General features: G+C 35.9%; 1 protein-coding gene across 1 annotated transcript; it reads right to left on the bottom strand.

The window, feature by feature from the left end:
- Positions 1–5,284: 5,284 nt before the first annotated feature.
- LOC139977455 (DNA repair protein XRCC1-like) lies at positions 5,285–21,864 on the bottom strand. Its single transcript, XM_071986796.1, has 15 exons — positions 21,685–21,864; positions 20,250–20,342; positions 18,872–18,979; positions 17,336–17,494; positions 15,909–15,986; positions 15,061–15,172; positions 14,373–14,551; positions 13,722–13,815; positions 12,601–12,754; positions 12,206–12,319; positions 10,953–11,181; positions 9,851–9,966; positions 8,733–8,951; positions 7,665–7,740; positions 5,285–7,298 (listed from the first exon to the last, which is right to left on the bottom strand). The coding sequence occupies exons 1-15, from the start codon at positions 21,733–21,735 to the stop codon at positions 7,185–7,187; spliced, it is 1,896 nt and encodes a 631-aa protein (XP_071842897.1). The 5' UTR covers positions 21,736–21,864; the 3' UTR covers positions 5,285–7,184.
- Positions 21,865–21,870: the final 6 nt, after the last annotated feature.

Here is a 21,870-nt window from a genome sequence, read left to right as displayed (position 1 = left end):
TTAAACTGAGAAGTGGATTCATATTCCATTCGTTAATGTGAATCTTTTAACAGGCTGCGACCTTTCATTGTGATATATTGTGGTAGACTTGGTATCAATCATGTAGCTGCGAAAACTTTACTTGGATACTACATGGCCTACAAGGTATCGTTTTACATTTCAATGGCATATCATTGAACGTTATACACAGAGAACACCAACACTATGCACAATGCAACGGGGTGAATTTGAAGTTTGTTACATCGATTCAGGACAACTTATGATCTAGAGTATTGTTACTTAGTTACTTGTTATATAGTATTGTTACTTCGATGGGTATTGTTGTTGTTACTTATTGTACATATTGTTACTTGGATAGGTATTGTTATTGTTACTTAGACAGGTATTGTTACTTAGGAAATGATATATAGTATAGTTACTTGTGGTCAAGTTGTGATAGCATAGGCCAATATGAACATTCTGGAAAAAAAGGAATTTTTTTAAGGGAAATGTTTCAATCGAGGACGATTTATTTTACCAAGGGGAGAACTATATATATTTTTTCACTATATTTTTAATGAAATAACAAACGACTGTACTCAATTGTAAAGTTAACTCTCAGCCTTAACCTTTATCCTTCATTTTTATCCAAAATGCTAACACGATTATATAGGCCCTTTATTTTTGTAATAATAGTTAATTTTTATCTTCACTCGTGCATGTTCGCTGTCGGCGAGCCCTTGCTCGCTGTTTGAGAAGGCTTGTTGGGTTGGCCACGAAGTGTTACAAGGAAGTACTTTGATTAATATATGTTACGTAAGGTTCCCAGTGTTGTACATAGTATATTTGTGTACCCTTCCGAACTCTACGTTTACCGTGATCGGCCTCGCTTACACACGTAAAACAAAAGTAATGAAGGCCAACTTTTCGCAAAGTGAGGAATGATTGGCGCAGACTTTAATTTTCAAAATATATTTATCACAAATAATCGAAGGTTAGAGCTCAGAAGCAAGGATTGGGCTAGACACCGAAGTTTCTACCATAAGACCAGGGCATAAGATACATATGTTAAAATGTGACGAGTGCCCGAGCTGAATTTTCCACTTTATCTCTATGTATCGGAATTAAGTTCTGAATTCTTTCCGATTAAGCAACGTAACAATTTTCTGAACAATGTTGAAATGATTTCGAATGTTCATTTTTTTGTTATTTTCAACGTATATCAGCAAAGTATTAAAATGTTAATTTCTTTCCAATTGATCAATTAGATAGTTTCCTGAAAATATTGAAATGATAACTTATTACAGTTTAATTGTCATTTCAACAATTTAATTTTATTCAAAATGTTAAAATGATGACGATTTTTTTCTGAACCTTATTTCTTACGTCACATCTAGTACATTTCAACAATTTTCGGCGGAATGTTAAAATGTTTACTTATGAACAAGAGTTGGTAATTTAACAATTCTCTGTTAGATCATTACTTAGTTCGTTATTTCAACAAATTTTGGTGGAAATATTGAAATGGCAACTTATTACATCTCGTCACTTCAAATGGAAATGGTTAATTAATTAGTGTTATATATGTATATGTAGTGTTATACATGTAGTGTTATATGTAGATGGGAATCTTGGTGTTTGTTCAACGCTTACTTATGATAATTAATACGTTCTATTAATGGTTGGTTCGTTTACTTCTTTTTTTCTACAACATTAAATAGTGCAAGTTGCACAAAATATTTTTAAAAAAAACATGTATATGTAGTGTTATATATGTAGTGTTATATGTAGATGGGAATCTTGGTGTTTGTTCAACGCTTACTTATGATAATTATTACGTTCTATTAATGGTTGGTTCGTTTACTTCTTTTTTTTTCTAAAACATTAAATAGTGCAAGTTGCACAAAATATTTTTAAAAAAAACATGTATATGTAGTGTTATATATGTAGTGTTATATGTAGATGGGAATCTTGGTGTTTGTTCAACGCTTACTTATGATAATTAATACGTTCTATTAATGGTTGGTTCGTTTACTTCTTTTTTCTACGACATTAAATAGTGCAAGTTGCACAAAATATTAAAAAAAAAACATGTATATGTAGTGTTATATATGTAGTGTTATATGTAGATGGGAATCTTGGTGTTTGTTCAACGCTTACTTATGATAATTAATACGTTCTATTAATGGTTGGTTCGTTTACTTCTTTTTTCTACGACATTAAATAGTGCAAGTTGCACAAAATATTAAAAAAAAAACATGTATATGTAGTGTTATATATGTAGTGTTTTATGTAGATGGGAATCTTGGTGTTTGTTCAACGCTTACTTATGATAATTAATACGTTCTATTAATGGTTGGTTCGTTTACTTCTTTTTTCTACGACATTAAATAGTGCAAGTTGCACAAAATATTAAAAAAAACATGTATATGTATATGTAGTGTTATACATGTAGTGTTATGTGTAGATGGGAATCTTGGTGTTTGTTCAACGCTTACTTATGATAATTAATACGTTCTATTAATGGTTGGTTCGTTTACTTCTTTTTTTCTACAACATTAAATAGTGCAAGTTGCACAAAATATTAAAAAAAACATGTATATGTATATGCAGTGTTATACATGTAGTGTTATGTGTAGATGGGAATCTTGGTGTTTGTTCAACGCTTACTTATGATAATTAATACGTTCTATTAATGGTTGGTTCGTTTACTTCTTTTTTTCTACAACATTAAATAGTGGAATTTGCACAAAATATTTAAAACAAAAAATGTATATGTATATGTAGTGTTATACATGTAGTGTTATATGTAGATGGGAATCTTGGTGTTTGTTCAACGCTTACTTATGATAATTAATACGTTCTATTAATGGTTGGTTCGTTTACTTTTTTTTCTACGACATTAAATAGTACACGTTGCACAAAATATATTAAAAAACATGAACAGCAATGAAAGTAAAGGGAAGTAAAACTATTAAAAATAAAGCGGAGGTTCTTGTTGAAGACATTCACTTCCTAAAAACTGAAAAAGTCAAGTCAGAAACAGATAAACATTGAACTAAGGAATTAAGGAGAGTAAACAAAAGCAAAACAAAGCTTAATAATACGAATCCCGACTGCAAACACCCTGAAACCCTATCAAACAATACCGACCAACCCACTCCCCTACTAAAACTCACAGCTTCCCATATTGAAATTGTGTTTTGCCATTACATGTTTTGCCGATTGGAAAAAGTAAAAACGCGACAAGTTGAAAGATATATATTGCACCAGATCTACAGGCACGTATGCAAAATAGTAGTAGAGGTAGCAGTGGTAGTGGTGTTGGTGGTGGTGGTAGAAGTAGTAGTGGTGGTGGTGTGGTGGTGGTGATAGTGATAGTGGTGATGGTAGTAGTAGTAGTGATAGTGGTGGTGGTAGTAGTAGTAGATGTAGTAGTAGTAGTAGTAGCAGCAGTAGTAATAGTAGTAGTAGTAGTAGTAGTAGAAGTAGTAGTGGTAGTAGTAGTAGTGGTAGTGGTAATGGTGGTGGTAGTAGTAGTAGTTGCAGTAGCAGTAGTAGTATTAGTAGTAGTAGCAGTAGCAGTAGTAGTATTTTTATTATTAGTTGTAGTAGTAGTAGTATTAGTAGTAGTAGTAGTAGTAGTGGTGGTGGTGGTAGTAGTGGTAGAAGTGGTAGTAGTGGTAGTAGTGGTAGTAGTGGTAGTAGTGGTAGTAGTAGAAGTAGCAGTAGTAGTAGTAGTAGTAGCAGTAGCAGTAGCAGTAGCAGTAGTAGTAGTAGCAGTAGTAGCAGTAGCAGTAGCAGTAGCAGTAGCAGTAGTAGTACAAAGTATTGCAACATTACTTCAAGGTTTAACAGTGAGTCAGCGTAAAGAATAGCTTACAAAAGTTAAAATTCTATGCAAGTGTCATTTCCGGCAAGATATATTGTAGCCAAAACAAATCTTCCTGCGGTACGCACAAACCCATGGTGACGCATGGTGTCGAGGAACTTTTCCTTTCAAGCCTTCACAGGCCTATTGCCTACGAAACACTTAATGCCACAACCCCTCGAAGATTCTCGATTCCAGACTCCCGAACCGCTCCCTTCCCGATTCAACCATCTTCCATCGCCACTGTTTCCGCTCTACCTCCAATTGTTGAGGTAAGTGGTGCGAGTTCTGTGTATCTACAGGTTGTATCCGTGTAACAGCTCTTGTCGTACAATCAGTCTGCTTGCCTTTGTATTTTATGAATACATTAAATATATATTTTGCACTTGGTAAGAAAAAAGGGGCAGAGAGGAAAGGCGGTGATTGGATGCAGACACAAAACGGAATATAATAAAATGGAGAGTAACCCCTCGGTTCGACTTAACTCATTTTTCGCGTATACTTCTCGCATTTAGCCTGGCCCCGTACGTGACAGTATGCCCTGCTAATAAAATACACCATAGCTTCGTGAATATGGGGATTGATATTAGAGAATGAGGTTAGAATTGTTCAAATGGTTGCCCTGTGTTGACCTACTGATTACTAACAAGTGCAATGGTAGATCATATATGCTTATCTCGTGGCAATACAATTTACACAATCTCGATGCAAGTGGCTTGGTCTTGAGAGTGGATCAGTTAAACTGGGTTGATATTCTTGCCCATCTGTTTTCTTGGCTAACTTTGTTCTTAATAAATATCTCTTAGCGAGCCGCTATACACATCTAGTTTGATCTGCGCTGCTGTTTTCGTGACACATTTTTTAAATAACATAGCATTGCTAGTAACCGTGGATTTAATACGGCCACTTAACTGCTAAATGTCGGCCTGTCAGGGAATTATTTTACTACGCTGTTAATAAGTAGTATCCAATACCTTAGTAAATTTAATATACAAATTATTACAGTTCTAAACAATGCATGTTGTTCTGCGTAGATTTTGCAACAAAAAAATGTCCCCACAGCTTTAGAAATGATGTTATTCCTTAATTATTCCCAATACAGGTATGAAATAGTTCAATACCTTTGTTGCTTTGAAAGCACACACAAGGTTTTCATCACGAAATTGTAAAAGTTGATAAAAAGTCATCTTGAACGATAGTGAATTATTTTTTCTACCATCCAAAGATGCATGTTTCTCATGCTTGCTTCGCTTTCAACTTGCACTTTTGCGTGACTAGTTCGTGCCAAGATAATCACAGACTTGGTTAAATAAAACAAAATGGTGTTTGCCTGTGTGTAATAATATTTCATATTACTGTGTTGCAAAAGTTATCCTATTAAAATATTATTCAAGCACAAGACGAGACAAGACAAAGTGGCAAAGAAGTACTACCTTCTACTTCTTTTATATTTTATTTTCAATCAGATTTGTCTTTATTTATAACAGTCATTTTACCCATCATCGGTAACAAAGACGATTTCTCAGGCCAGGGTCGGTGAGCAGTCTCCTCGCGTACCTCTTAACGTCTACTTCACATCTCGTCGAAATTTCCCCAAAAGTCTCGAATATTCAAAAACTACAAATTCCACTCAAAGATTTGTCAAACATATTAAAGAAAAATTTGTTTGAACATGTTGCTCATCATAATCAGGGTACAGGAAACAATCTGTGTGGATTTATTTGCAGACAGGGTGTCTAACTATGTCTCAGTTTGTGACTATATATTGCTTTTTTTTGTCCAATTTAATGCATTGATAACATAATGCACTGCTTGTGTTGGCGGTTGTTGTTCTCTTTTTTATCTAATGCTTCCATCTCACATTCATGTCTACATTACAGGCAAAGCTAGCTGGCACCCCATATATAATGTGTGGTTCTCTTAAAGGTCTACGGACGCCTTTGAACAACATTGTCCTAATCACTCTATTAGGCATTACAAGTCATGAAAATAGCTGCAACTCCCAGCAAAATCCATCAAAAATTGACCATTTTACAAGTCTGTTCTCAATTCTAGTTACCAATTATGAATAAACATTAGCTAATTATGAACATTGATAATGTAAAGGGAGTGACCGCCAAAAATTCTGTTTTGTTATTCCTTTGTTTTTAAACCTTTGTTACAGGTTTTTTGCCTAAGGAGATTTAAAAAAAAATATTGTGTCTTCTTTGAAAAGAGAAAAACCACATTTTCCAAATCATTTATGTGGGCTTGTGATTAGGGGTAAACATATTAAGGGTTAAATTAAGAAATGTTGATGAGCACAACACTCTACGCCATAGGTTGCACATATTTCATGAGTTTCCACAGATTCATCAAAACTTCAAATGGGTATATCTTGGAAACAAAAAGAGCTTATCGAAAAATTTCAACAGATTTGAATAAGATTATCACACACAACAAATATACTGAATATGTGCGCAAATTGGCTAGGTGTCCGTAGACTTTTAATAAGACTCCTCCAACAAAAAGAGCACTAAAGTGGATCATGCCAGCTGAAATAAACACATTGTCATAAGCTGTATCAGTGATCAGATTAAATAACACACCAAGAATAACATCTTACTCCATGTGATTCTCTACCTCCACTGCAGTCTGAAGGCTGTATAGACTCTATAAGCCCAACACACACAATGTACTAACGCATCATCTAAGTGTTAGGATTCACAAATCACTGGGTAAGATCGATTGTTTTTGTCCATTCCGACCTCCTGACGATTGCAGGAGCAACGAAAAGCTGTTTAATCGATTTGATCATCTTTTCACTTGAAAACACTTGTACAGAGCAAGAACTATTACAAGACTCCGGACCACCAAATGAATGGAGTTTTATGATAGTTTGGTGATGGGGGAAGGGGATGGAAGGGCCAATTGGGTATGGAGGAGGGGCAGTTCATGTGATCCGTCTTCCTCTCTGTTGCTTTGGATATGCCAAATAATATAAATCCACGCTATCTTGAGAGTGGAGTAAGATCCTAAATCTTTCTTTCTTTTCTAGTTTGCTCTCTGACTGCCTGCATATTGTGCTTGAGTTTGGTCTTTGTGTCAGCTGATGTTCTCTGTTATTCTTGTTCTGCTGTAGATATGTCTTCAGTAATGACCTTCATGAATGCTATGATACATGTCTTCCTTGGGTTCTTCTTTGAATACCACGTTGTCCTTTAACTCTACAAAGAGGGTAATCACCCTTTGGTTGATGGACAGATAAGTTCTCATGGAGATTGGTACCAACATTTCCCAGAAGTATGACACTTTTTGATTCCTTCTAAAGTTTTACAGTTAAAAAGACATCCCTTCAATCAGTTTTGCTGATTGCATAGTCAGCATGAGAGACCATTTCCCCGGTCCTGTTGCAGTCGTAGAGCCACTTTGGTCTGATGAATAACAGAGATCGGTTTTCTTTCAAAGCCTGAATAGAAGGAACAAGAAAAGATGCATCAATGTGTAAAGCCCTCTTTATAAAAACTTTTCCCTTAAAAGACCTATGTTACAATTTCCCTGGGCTTGTCACCATCCATAATCACTGGTGATTGATGGTTAACCAACACTAACTGACCTGACTGCAATTGATTGCGCATTGACTGATTTAATTAAAATGGCGAGTGGCATTGCATATTACATGCAACGTGGCACTGAACCCAATGGGAAAACATGCAATGATAACTTAAACAGTGAACTGATGTCACCACTGGTTGATGGCTGTGGTAGTTCACTGTTACATGAGAAAATACAGGTAATGATCCCTTAAAGGATACATGAAATACGATGCTCTCACCTCATCAAAATTACCGTCCCAGGCCGACTCTGTCACGACAAAGTCTACTGTATCGCTCATATAATTCTCCTCTTGTCTGTACAACAACAAAACAGAGACAAGAGTCTGTAGAACAATGTGCCCTCAAAAGAAAAAGTCATACTGTAGGTAAATCTAAATTGAGGAAAAATGTAGTCTATGGAAATGTCCAACATAAAACTAAACATACAAACAAAAAACATGGTTCTTTGCTCTCTTCCATTGTGATATTCATGTAATAATAAGAAAAACAAAATATGAGAAACTAATTAAAAGCCCCAGTTAAAAAAGTAAATTAATCCATAATTATGCAAGATGGTTGGTCCCTGACATTGTAGCCACCTCTATCCTTGGATTATTACAGAGACATAGGCGGTCAATATTTATATATTTCTAAGAGAATTTTCATAGAATGGATTCTGCTGTGAAGTAATGACACACTAAACTACATCAATGTATGTCTGAAAAAGTTCACTGGCTGCAAATGGTTGATAGTAATAAATAACTTTCATGCTAACTTGATAAATGTCTCCAGCCACAAATCATTATGGTTATAAAATACATTGCTTGCATGACTGTGTTTCTGACACATAGCGGTTTACATCATACACAAAATATCAGCTCTTAATCACCGATCAAAGACTTACATAGCATACATACCTACTTCTGCCTCACTAACAAATGGGACAAAAGTACCCTGGACAACATGCTGTGACTGCCACAAACTGGTATTATGGCATTTAACCATGTACTTGATGCCTTTCCAGTCTCACACCCCGCCCTTCCACCAAGGAGGGGGAAGGAAGGGAAAGGAGGGGAGAGGGAGGGAGGGAATGGACAGACAGGGGGGTGCCAATGGCATGGAAGAGCAAGATTTATTTTTAATTTAACTAGCTACCCAACAACAATTTAAGAAATATAATAATACACTGAAATTATCGCTAAATTTTCACTTTGCAATTTTTTTGTGATTTCAGTACAGTGATCTTATTTTCATGATTCTTGAATTAAATGAAAAATCTTCATACCTACTTTAAATCTACAACTTACCCTCCAAAGGCTATGGCAAATCTTCTCAACTGTCGCCTATCCTCGGCTTCAAATTTTCCATAAAACAGAAAATGCTTCTTTTCAAAGAAGTTGGGCAGTTTTGGGATTTTTTCCCATGGGATGTCGCTGCCGTTGGATGCGGTTTTAGGCGGAACATCGTCTTCTTCGTCTGTTGACTCTGCGAATGGATCTTCTTCTTTCGTCTTCCCCTTCTCGAGTCTGACGAGGGAAGGCAATCTAAAATAATCATTTAATGCTTCTTTGAACAAAACAAAAGCCACAGATACTTATGTATCCCATTCCCATGGTTAGTGCAGGGAAAAAAAGGTCAATATATCGCCAATTTCTTTTATTGAATCTTCGTAAGGTTTGATCCTCAATTAGAAAATATGGACGGGTGAGACACATGGTGACGGGTGGATATGGATACATATGAATACAAAGGAAAGAGAACGGAAACAAAGAGGAATACAATGGAAGCAGGTAAAAAGACAGGGATTATAGAAGTGTAAAGGGGGCAGATATAGGTATGTACTTTACAAATACTAATTGACTAGTACAGGGCTTACAGTTGGGACAAACAAGAGGAATACAATGGACACAGGTAAAAGACAGGGATTAAAGAAGTGAAAAGGGGGCAGATATAGGTATGTACTTTACAAATACTAATTTACTAATACAGGGCTTTAATACAGTTGGGACAAACAAAGAGGAATACAATGGAAGCAGGTAAAATGACAGGGATTATAGAAGTGTAAAGGGGGCAGATATAGGTATGTACTTTACAAATACTAATTGACTAGTACAGGGCTTACAGTTGGGACAAACAAGAGGAATACAACAGATGCAGATAGAAATACAGGGGTTAAAGAAGTTTAAAGGGGGGTAGATATAGGTATGTACTTTACATATACTAATTACTAATACAGGGCTTACAGTTGGGACAAATATTTCTTGGTGTAAAATTTTGAAAGTTGTAACAATCTAATCTGCACCTCCTACTGCTGGTGGAATTAACATTCATATGGATTCTGTCCAACCCCTGGAAATACAAATTGTGAGTTTGTGACACAAACACAAATGATTCATAATAATATATTTTAATACTGAGGGCTCACTCTCTTAGTTCATCTTCTGTGTCTGCATCCGAAGCTAAGACATCATCTTCCTTTTCTCCTTCACCAATACTCTCTACATCTGTCGAACCAGCATATTCTTCTTGCTTGGAGGAATTCTAAGAGCACATTTATAATAATGAGAAGAAAAAATTGAATTAAAAAAATTAAATTACAAGAAAGGATAGTTATAAAATGACTGGTGTTATAAAATGATGTCCACATCTTCTAGAAAGTCAAAAACTTTTACAGAGACTTCGCTGCAAAAAGGGGAACTAGAGAGGGCCAGAATAGGGACTTAAAATCATTAATTCAAGGATTCTTTAAAAGTGTTTAAAGTTTACAATCACTGAATAAACAGGGTTCTTTATCCTGGCCTAACTTTATTTTCAGTCTTCCTTGCATTCCTCATGACTTTATCATTTTTTCATCACTTGGTTAGCATCGACAATTACCTGGGTTTTTGTTTGTTTCATTTCGCTTTGCGATTTTTTCTCATCAAAAAAGGATTAAAAAAGGTCTCATGTTGGTATAAATATGTTGTGAAGGCTAGTTCCGATTACATAACATGAGAAACTGAAGGGAATGAAACCCATTTAAAAAAATGGCTTAGATATTCACAAAATGGAGAGGGTAATTTTTAAAAAACTACAGTACTAACTTTATACCCTGCTCAGTACCTGCTTTTCACACATGTTTGGGTATTTTATGTTACACCAAAAAATATCACAAAATTGCTGCACTAAATACATTTTTGCACTCTCTGATGTAAGGAAAGTATTATGACAATGAATACTAAGCATCACTTAGTTTATAATATGGAGAAAATGCCCTTTGCCCGGAAAGAAAAATTATCACAAAAAAAGGTGATACATACATCTGAACATCCAGTCTAGCTCATTTCATCATTTAGAGTGTACCAAATGACACTCATATGGAGAACATGACAAAGTTGCATCAAGCTGAAGTAAAAATTCTACGCTGTCGTGGAAAAAGTTCAATGTAAAGATGAGACCCAAAACAGACTGTAAATGAAACTGAAACTTAAAGCTGATTTTAAAAATACTTCCAGAAGATTCTTTGATTTAATTTAATTTTTTTTCACCTCCTTAGCTGGGCTCTGCTTCACTGTCTTTTCTTTTCTTGTTTCTAAAGACTTTGACGTCTTTGAACTCTGTTCATCCCTTTCGTCACGAGATGTTTGGTGTTTCGTTTCTTTCACAGACGGGCTCGCTCTGCCTCTTCCCGATGGTCTAACATCCTCCTCGCTATCCTCTTCTTCATCTTCTTCTTCCTCTGATGTGCTAGAATCCCCATCTTTGCTGAGTTTATACCTTTAATATGAAAATGATTGTAAAAATAGCACTTGGCTAGTTGCAACAACCACGGTAGACTCCAATGGGTTTAGCTGCTCAAACTTATGGTAAATTGCAAGGGCAAACTGGTGACATTATCAAGCATATATACTTTAGCAGTTTATAAAATTGAAGTAATTATGATACATAAGTTTAAATCTGTGGGGTACACGGTTATCTTGATTGGATTAAAAGGATTCTCTGGTGGCTTGGTTTGATTGATAAGCAAAATTTGCTGAAAATTTAAATTTCCTTAACTGTTATGCAAAAACCACATCTTCATAGCATTTTGTATAGTGAAGATATGAATTTTTCAAATTTTGTAAATGCATCTGGCAACAACAGAATGGATGATGTCATCAGGGCAATTCAGCTAAACATGCCTTTGTTTTTCTTTATAGTCTGTCAATCATTTATTCACAAACGAAAATAATATTTACAAAAAGGATACATTTTGAAGAAATTCTAAGTACAGTGAACTTTGACAGCTATACAATCATTCCAAATGTACCAGGTTTTAAGGATAAATCAACAAGAAGATTATAATAGCCTATGTAAAGCTTCCAAAGAGCATTTGTTCTAGATGACATCACAGACCCCTTACTGTGATCCAACTTCCTGGAACAGTTGAAGGTTTAGCCAGTCAAATGAGTTACATTCAATCAACAATACCTGTATCTCGAGTTAGGGGTAAGATATTGAGATGAGGGTTTTCAACTATAGCAGTGTGGAAAAGTTTTCTCTTCAATAAAGTTTTACATTGTTTACCACCAGAAAATGCTTTTAAATGGCGAACAACTTGTTTATTTCTCGCAGGCAACTGTTGGTTATGATACAGATCCCTAGTTACATTAAAGAGGTTTCCAGTTATGAATGTATATTACATTGTCTGGTCAAAATACACAACTTAGTTATATAATTTTGTAATGTGTATCAAAAGAAACCATTTGTGTCAAGTAATTTTAATGGAAGGAAAATTAGCTTAAAATCACAAGTACAGTACCTTTTCCAGGGTTGGAGGAATTTCTTCTTATAAGAATCCAAAATCCATTCTTTTGAAACAATCTTTCCTTTCCCTCGTACTTGTTGGTATTTCGGTGTATTAGAAAAGGCGCAACTGTTGGAAAAAATCAATATACCGTCTGTTAATAGTATCGCAGAGCTATGGTAAGAGGTGAGAAAATGTTGTTTTGTTGTTCTAAGACAATGTTTTCTGTTCAACCCACTCTCCCTCCCTCTCCCTCCCTCCCTTACCTCCCTCCCTCCTACACTCCATCACAAGAAAAGAATATCAATTTAGTAATAGTATTTACAACCAGCTCTGACAGTCAACTTACCTGAGCAAGAGAATACAAACTAACCTCTGCATATAGTGTGTCTCCTCATGTCTTAACTTACATTAGATGGGTGCATCCAGGTCCCCAATTGGCTTCATACTTTGCCCCCATTCTGACAGCTTTGTCCCTTAGTTCACCTCTGTAAGGGTTTTGGTAACCACTGAGAACAAATCTTACACCTTTCATTATCTCATCAGACTTTTTCTTGGGGGGTTCTAAAAAGAAAATGAAAATATGAAAATGTAAAAAAAAAATACATAAAATACAATGGTCAAAATTTTTTAAAGTTGTTTTATATCTGTGGCCTTCATACATTCAGAAATAGTATGACTGGCAAACCTCACAGTATGTACAGTTTATGGAGAATGCAATAATGTTCTATGTAGATAAATCAGCATTCAGTGGGATTATTGAGAATGTGTGTGAAAACATACAGTACAGTACAGTAGAGTACAGTACATACTGTGCTGTACAGTACTGTACATACTGTGCTGTGCATACTGTTCTGTTCTGTACAGCACTGTACTGTATTGTACATACTGTACTGTACTGTAATGCACTGTGCTGTACAGTGCATACTGTACTGCTCTGTTGTTCTGTATAGTACTGTTCTGTATGTACATTACAGCACAACACAGCACAGTGCAGTATGTACAGAACTGTACAGCACAGTACAGTATGTACCGCACAGTGTGTACAGAACTGTACAGCACAGTATGTACAGTATTGTTTAACACAGACTGTATGTACAGCACAGTGTGTTCAGTACTGTACAGAACAGTAGAGAATGTACAGTACTGTACAGCACAGTACAGTAAATACAGTACAGTATGTACAATACAGTACAGTGCTGTACTGTACTGAACAGAACAGAGCAGTACAGTCACTATCATGGTGACATCATGAAGTTCACGTTAGAGTGTAACAGACGATATAAAGTCCTACAACTTTATACATTACTTATGCATGGTATCATTTACATCTATACATATTCAAGTATGTATTTTTATTTATTCTTAAATGGCCCTGGATGTAAAAGATATTCTTCTATAAAAGTAACTTATCTATTACAAAACTGTACTAATAATCCCATCCTCCACCTCTCCCCCATCAATAAAGTCCATAAAATAGTGTTTTCTACAATTTCTTGTTTCCCCCCCCCCCCACCTTGGTTACATTTACCTTTCTGTTCCTCTACATATTTTCTCTTCGCCTGCTCCTTACTGCTGTGAGCTCCTCCTTCTGTTTCATCTTGTGATAGTTTTCTCTTTTTAGCCTGGAAAGGAAAAACAAGAAAAGACAATATGTTAATTACTTTTACTAATTATTTCTAATAGCTGTAGTAGTTAGCTGCAGTCTCCCACAGAGTTGTAACTTTGTCCAAGCCCTGTCATTTTGACACAAGACGAATATCCCTCAGTCCTAGTGGATCACTCATAAATCCTGTTATAAATACAAGTTAATGTAACAGAAAAATGTGTGAAAATTCAGCTACTATGAATTGAAGTTGAACTAAATTGGTAAGCCGTTAGAGAAGACCCCAAAAATGGCCAAAATACTGTTTGGCCGAGGAAATTTAAAAAATGCCAACATTTTTATTTTGGTGTTTAAAACACCAAATGCAGACCAGTAGTTCACACTGGTTGATATGCAAACATCTCTATCTGACGTGTTGCTGCAATTCCCCCTTCCCCCCTCCCCCACCCCCAGCATCCGACATTTGGTATGGTTGACACCTCACATTTTTCTCAACAGTCTCTTGTTTTACTATCAAATTGCGGCAAATCCAACCAAAAGATGAAGCTTCAAAGACTGTCACCGTAAAATACTTACCTGCTTTGTTTCTGAGGGTTTTGGCTTTATATCACTTTCTCTTCTGGTACTTGATGAAGATGATGATGATGATGGTTTAGCTGGTGTCTTCCTCTCCTCCTTCTCCCTAATCCGAGAGGATGCCTCCCCGGGCGACCCCGTCTCCATCTCGTATGAGGCAGCTCTGATGGCCGCTGCTCCTTAACGAAGAAATTAAAACAATGACACAAAATTTAAAACAGAAAACAAAAGCTTATATATATGACTGAAGCATTGTTTAATACCATGTGAACGACTAATGACTGGAAACAGTTAGTAAATTGAGGAGGGTTCGTTTGACTTCCCAACATAATTCCCTGAAAAGGGAAACAGACTGGCTTGGCTCTGAACTATAAACTTTCAACTAAATTACACAAAAGAACACAGAAGAACTATACAAATACATGACAGAATTTCTGGTCAGGAAGCTTGCAATAACTCACTTATTTGCAAGTTGTTTTTAGTTCTCATTTATCTTGGTTTGCTGTGGTTTTCCCATGGATGGGAACAGTAATCAATACATTTATAGCAACTAAAACTTCTAAAACACAAAATAATTCAGTCTTTGAGAAGTATTCAATCTTGTTTTTTGGAGGTTCCTTTATTTATCTTGTCAATACTTTGTGACTCTTTAAACTGTTTTTTCAAAGACCAGATATTTATAGCTTACCTTTCAGTGGAACTGGCTCCTCTCTGGATTTCTTTCTCTCCTTAAAGAAGCTACCGGCAGCGAGCTTTTTGGAAGGTGTTTCTTCCTTGAGGGCAAATTTTCCAAAAGTTTTCTGTCGAAAGAGTAACAACCGTAAGTTACCATTTACATGTTGGCAACTTTCATACAGCAGCTCTTTATGTGTAACTGACATTCAACACAACTTTTACAGTAACACCAGGTCTAGAAGTTCACAATGTTTAGCTACTTGTTTAAAAGACATTAAAGCAGCATTTTGCGTTTGGTCGCCGTTTTCTACTTTTTTGACATGTCCATCAAGTTTTTTACATATATCAATCACAAAACAGCAAACTAAGATATTAGCCAAGTTTTTCCCTGCCAACAACGTTAATTGGCGAGTAATAAAGGATATGTGCAGATAATGAGAAAAGTGTTCACGACAAATTCCACATTTAAAATTAATCGCACACAGTTCCCCCAAACCCACTAGTTTGAATTCAACCATCAGAGATGCAGGTTTAGTTATGAGCCGTTGCTAAAAATAGATTCAAGACTTTGCGTTGGTACAATCAGGGAGTTGTTATGGAACTCCCTGGTACAATTGCCATAGACTGTGCACAAATCAAGCATGGTCTTGTATTACGTATTGGTCAATGACGTATGTAGTGATTAAATATTTATATTATGGGCAAGGTTTATTGGGATCCCAACAGAATATATCTTGGAGAAAAACAAAGTTGAAAGTTGCAAAAGTATGAGGGGAGGGGAGGGGATGGGAGGGGAGGGGAGGGGAGGGGAGGGGAGGGGAGGGGAGGGGAGGAGGAGGAACAAAAGAGAAATTAACCAACCTGTGAGGGAGGAGAGGTTGCATCTGATTCAGATGGAGGAGAATGAAGCTTGATAAAAGACAGTCCATAAGAGATGTGCTGAAAGAGGAGAAAATGGCTGAATAAGTAGATAATTAGATTCCATTATTATTTTATTAACTTGTAGTAATTTCTTTTCAATCTTTACGCTGTTTGACTCTAGCATTTGTTGAAAATTTTGGAACCACAGGCTCTCAAAATCAAATTAAGTCCGGAAAATGTGTCTCAAAATATATTTTTCTTGCGATATTGTTATTAAAAATGAAAACTAAGGAATGAAAAATTGAATTTGTCTTAGGATTCTGAAACCAATAAAAAGACTGATCTACATTGATCCAAGGCAAGGGGATTGTACAAGATGGTGTGAGGGTGTACATTGTCCCTTCTCAACACGATACGACAAAGTATTTATTTAGCACACACTTGCATTTAGACCTAATGACAGTCCTAGTTTCTAGTATAAATACTGTGTGCCTCAGGATGCACCGTTTCAGATCTAAACTCTGAAGTTTTATTTTGGGAGGAGGGAGGGCATCCAGACTCCCCATCCCTACATGGCAGTCACCTTCAATGACCCCAACCCCATTTTGCAAATTCTGGATAGCCTCTATCACCAATAGGTATACATGATATTCACCATGCCAAATTAATCTTAGATATCTGATGTTTATTTTAGGGAGGGAGACTGATAGAATAGAACCGTTAGTTTTCACTTTCCAGAGCAGTTTAACATTCAAGGTCCAAGAAAGTCTTCTTTTAGGCAATAACCCTATTTTTAATACACTGTGTGACTAGCTTCCTTGACAGCTACTTGATGCATACAAACATGCACTCTTAAATGACTGTGACTGAATTGCACAAATGAAATATTGGAATTTACCAAGTTATTATTCAGATAAACTGGTTGGCATATATATTATGTTTGTGTAGCAATTAAACCATTGAATAATAAGCAATACCAATTATTATCTGACTTACAGCACTAACACACACTGCAACAATTTCACATAAAAGTACATTGGTATAAAGTCTATGAAACATACCAAACCCCTCCTCCACCATCCTAACCACACCCCACTCCACCCCATCTCACCCCGTCATGAGAGCATTTAATCTATCATATGAAGACAATATGTAATAATTATGCTTGTCTTGAGTTTTACATGCAGGTTTCAAAACTATGATTGATATTCTTAAAGTTGTCTTTATCCATCTGTACAATAAAATGTATATTATATACATATATTGTGTCCAATAATATCATTATTCTGCTACATACGTAACCCTGCTTGAGTCACAGCTATTTGACTTCCCTGGTGGGGGGGAGGGGCAATGATGAAAGATCTTTGAATAGCACAAGTATTACAAGACAAGAGTAGAACTATGATCATAATGATAGTAGTCATTACCTTATTGAAAGGTTGGGTGCAAACTATCTTGACTCTGTCCCACTGTTTCCCGAGAGTCGGCTTGCAGAGTTTGTCAGCTCCAAAGATTCGTACCCGGTTAGGATTGCTACTGTTCTTGCTCTCCATAGGGTTCATAAAGGACGAGGTCACCAAGATTACCTTGATGGAGGGGGAAAAAAAGTGACATCATTTAGTTGATTTAAAATAGACTAAAAAGAGGAAGTAACTTATGTCAATCTACCCTTAAAAACCTGTTACATTTGAAAACTGAAATCCTTACTGAAATTGTAAGATGAATGTATGGTCCTTAGATTTGATAAACGTTCAAATGTTTTCTAATGAACTTGATATGCATGTATGTACATAGGTATGCATGTATATATGTACATATGTATGTACTTAGATACATGAATGCATGTAGGTACATACGTACATACTGTATTTACATGTATGCATTTATATGTACATATGTTTGTACTTAGCAACATGAATGTATGTACCTAGATAAATGAATGTATGTACTTAGATACATGAATGCATGTAGGTATGTCAGTACACACTGTATTTACGTATGTATGCATTTATATATGATGTTTGTACTTGGATAAATGAATGTATGTACTTAGATACATGAATGTATGTACTTAAACTCATGAACGTATGTATGTCTTAATAACAAATAAATGAATGAATTTGAATTGATGATCAACAACTGTCCAGATAGATATATTTTTTTAGATCAGTACTTTTTAGCAACTTTGTTTACAGTTGGCTAAAATTTCTGATAAATTATTTTCAAGTTTACAATTGTACTTAAATTACAAGTGAACAAATGCAACAAGCCTCATTTAGAGCCCCATGAATGTCATCCCAGTGGCCACTGAAGTGACATCTAACGATGATAAAGATATTCCACACCGATAAGTGAAAAGACAAGATCATGTCAGCACCTTGTTCGTGTTTATTTGTAGATGACTCATGTTTGCCAGAGATAGTTCTTCATTGCTCCTGATAAATGGACGATAGTTTGGTGTTCTGTGATGTCATCATGGTACATGACATTTCTTTGATTGAATACTTTTGCTGATCTGTCCTTGCAGTGAATGAAAAACATTTGATTCACCTGCTTATGTACTCCTAATTTAAGCATTGGTTCATCATAGTGCATTCTACTTTTGAAAACATTTTCCCTGGTCCAGTATATGGGTATAAACTATTGTAATATGATTCGAAAAACAAACACCATTGTTTCGACTCATTCGCCACTATGTATTGTAATTCATTTACCTAGTGTTGCCAGATACCTTCATCAAAATTTGAAAATTCATGATCTTTAATGATGTAACAACGATGATGCCCTCACCTACTGTACTAGTGTTGATAATTTACAGAAATTGTTTGGAAATTCATGAAATGATGAAATTCTGCCACAAAAAAAACAAAAAATCCTTTAACTAATGGACAACTTGAAAATTCCTTGAAACTCCACTCTCATTACCAGATTCTCACAAATAGTAGTAGTAACTTCTACCGTACCTGATAATCTTCGGGCTTATCTGACGTGGAATGCCCAACCAGTACTTCCACAAATGCAGAACTTTCATTGCCGATGTCGATGGAATGTATGGCGGTGGACTTCTCCAACTAGAGAAATGACAACCAAATAAATCAGAAAGAGAAAGAAAAAAAAACTAATCAAATAGAATATATTGAACATGTTGGCATAGACAACACACAGTAGTATATCACTTGATTGCTGTACATCTCAGGAAGAATAAATATTAGTCAATGTTGATTATAACCAAACACAATATAATTAATGCTATAGTTTCATGCTAATTCATTCAACCAAATTTTCCATATTTCCATATTTCCTGATTCCATATTTGATGATATAACCAGAATCATTACATATAATAGTACCAACAAAACTCTTAGAAATCCTACAAAATACAGGTATATATATCCAAACTAAGAACGCGTCTAAATTTAGCAATGAAATTCCTGAGGCTTTAATAACTTACACATGTGTACAACAATGTGACTTATATATCGTAAGACTGCATTCTATTTTGAAGAGATTTGGCACAAACTATGTCATCAAAAGATTTCTATTTCTCTTTCATTTGGGTTTTGGCAGAGACGGGTGTTTTTGTTTGTGTTACTTTCCACAGACTAATACAAAAGCAACACATTAAAAAATTACAGTGCTACAATTACTGTACATCAGTTTAGCATCATGTGCCATGCTGAATTTCCTGTGTAAATTTTTACACCGATAACGAGAACTTAATGAATGCGAATATTTAATGGGACTGACAATATTTGACACCTAGGAAGATTTCCATCAGGGAAAATGGATTGTATTATACATCAGACAAGATTCTATGGGATACATACATTCTCCTGTATAATGTAAGTATATGTGATCTTCCCACAAGCAGGAACTCGCGAAAGAAGCCATGGAGGCTTGTAGACTCGCAAGCTGACCGAAGCCAATCTCTCGGCACACATCCATTTTACGTCCATGTCAGGAAGTTGTTATTGAACAACACCCTTGCCAGACGACACACATTGCTGTCGGCGGGGAATCGAACCGGGGATCTCATGACTGGGAGACGCCGGCGTTAACCACTAGGCTATACACTCCGCCTGATACACTCCGCCTAATAGTTTTCTTTGCTGGTCAATGTCTTGAAGCATAAACTGGTAAGACAGGAAGCTAAATACTACAGTGAGGTTTTGCATACAACAAAGTGTGGTTCAGGTTCATACAGAGTTCACCACCTGTGGTGGTTTATACAATACATGCAAATAGCATGCTGTATATATGTAGGTATATGATAATCGATGCTACAGAAGCTGAGATTACAACTGTTCTAAATCCTCAAAAACAAAACCCTCAAGAACAAACCTGTAAGATGACTGATGCATGCTTTTCACCAACATTAGCACATTTCCATTTTCGAAATGATTCTGGATTTAATAAATTGTTGGCTTTATGGAGCTGTTGAAGAAAGGAAAGGTAATATAACATAGAGCTGCTTGTTTTTTATTAATTACTGAAGGTTTGTGAAGAATTGGTCCATTTGAATCCACTTACAATATGTGGGATAAATGACATTACCAATGCACGAACATGTCAACTTTATGAGAAGATACATGGTAAGAAAACAAAGTGCTCTGCCTTAACAATTAGGATCAACAACTTTAATTTAATTGCAAACTGTCATAAATTGGACAATTGTGAAGCTCAATGCAACTAAATTTCCACAGTATGCTGATTTCATGGTGCTATAATCAAGCATAGAGGGTGGTATGTTTGGAGAGGGTCAAGCAACAGCCATCTGTGATTGACATGGAATGACCTATAACAGTATAATTTTAAGTAAACATATAGTGTTCTGCCTTAACTGGGGTCAATAACTTTGCTACAGTACATAACTGGAAGCTGAATAATGTGAGGTCACTACTGCCCAGCTGCAATGCGAATAACACAAGATTCTGCCAGTGGGTGGGCGACTATGCACCACTTTTGACTAAATGCAATGTGACTTAGTCATGTAAAAGTAAACATGGTACTCTTAGTCACTCTACCATACTGTACTGTACATGCAATGGCATGAAGAAAAGAAAATACCCTGAGTACTTAGGCCTAGCTTTACATTGCTTTACATGATGGAAGTAATGTTTCATAAGGTCATTCAATCAAAATTCTAAATTAGAAGTATGTCAGTATTGCGAAGTTCGGAACACTAGTTCAGACACCCCTAAGAAATAAACGATTTCACCATGACAACCTACAGCTAGAGCCAATTTCACAAAAAGATACGAAGCTAAAGTTATTTTCTCTCCAAAATGACTCCACAATATCAAGTATATTTTCAGGCGATTTATACCATAAGATATAGTTTTTGGGTGTTGTACAGTAAGGCCAAGGTGTCCGAACTTCGCAGTGTCCATGCTACTTCTAAGTTCTACTAACTTCAGTGCTACATTAGCCTATGAGTATGACTAGTATGAATAAAAAAATCCACAGGCTAAACCACCACCATATCAAAAAAATATTTCTTTATGATTTTTTACGTCCCTAACTTTGTTACTACTTTGAAATTGGAAAGATGTACTGAAATCGAAAACATGATGCCTATGCAAAAGTGTACCCTGGCCTAAGTTGAGCCTAGGCCTATATCCAGTAGGCCTAGGCTAGCTATTCACTAAGCCTGTCATGCCGTATATTTGCTATAGCCTAGCTTACACTTACAGTGGGTCTATAGGCTTAATGGAAAGGAGGCCTAACCATATATAATGGTGAATATTTTTAAACATAAACTTGGTCCTACATTTACCGTATCCTCGCTACTGCAAGAAACAACGTGCTGGATTTTAATCTCCGGCATCGTTCTTTGAGTTTGGTGAAAAGGTGAACGCGTATTAATGACCTAACGTTTCGATCGTTGCCTCAAGTCAATGATTTGCTGCGAGTAATTTTGACAGCTAGCAACACGCTTCCCTTGTGGACTGCACTGCTTTGT

The sequence above is a fragment of the Apostichopus japonicus genome, chromosome 12, assembly GCF_037975245.1.
Source record: "Apostichopus japonicus isolate 1M-3 chromosome 12, ASM3797524v1, whole genome shotgun sequence".
Lineage (NCBI taxonomy): Eukaryota > Metazoa > Echinodermata > Holothuroidea > Aspidochirotida > Stichopodidae > Apostichopus > Apostichopus japonicus.
Note: the sequence above shows the minus strand (reverse complement) of the source record. Positions and strands in the feature narration are given on the sequence as shown.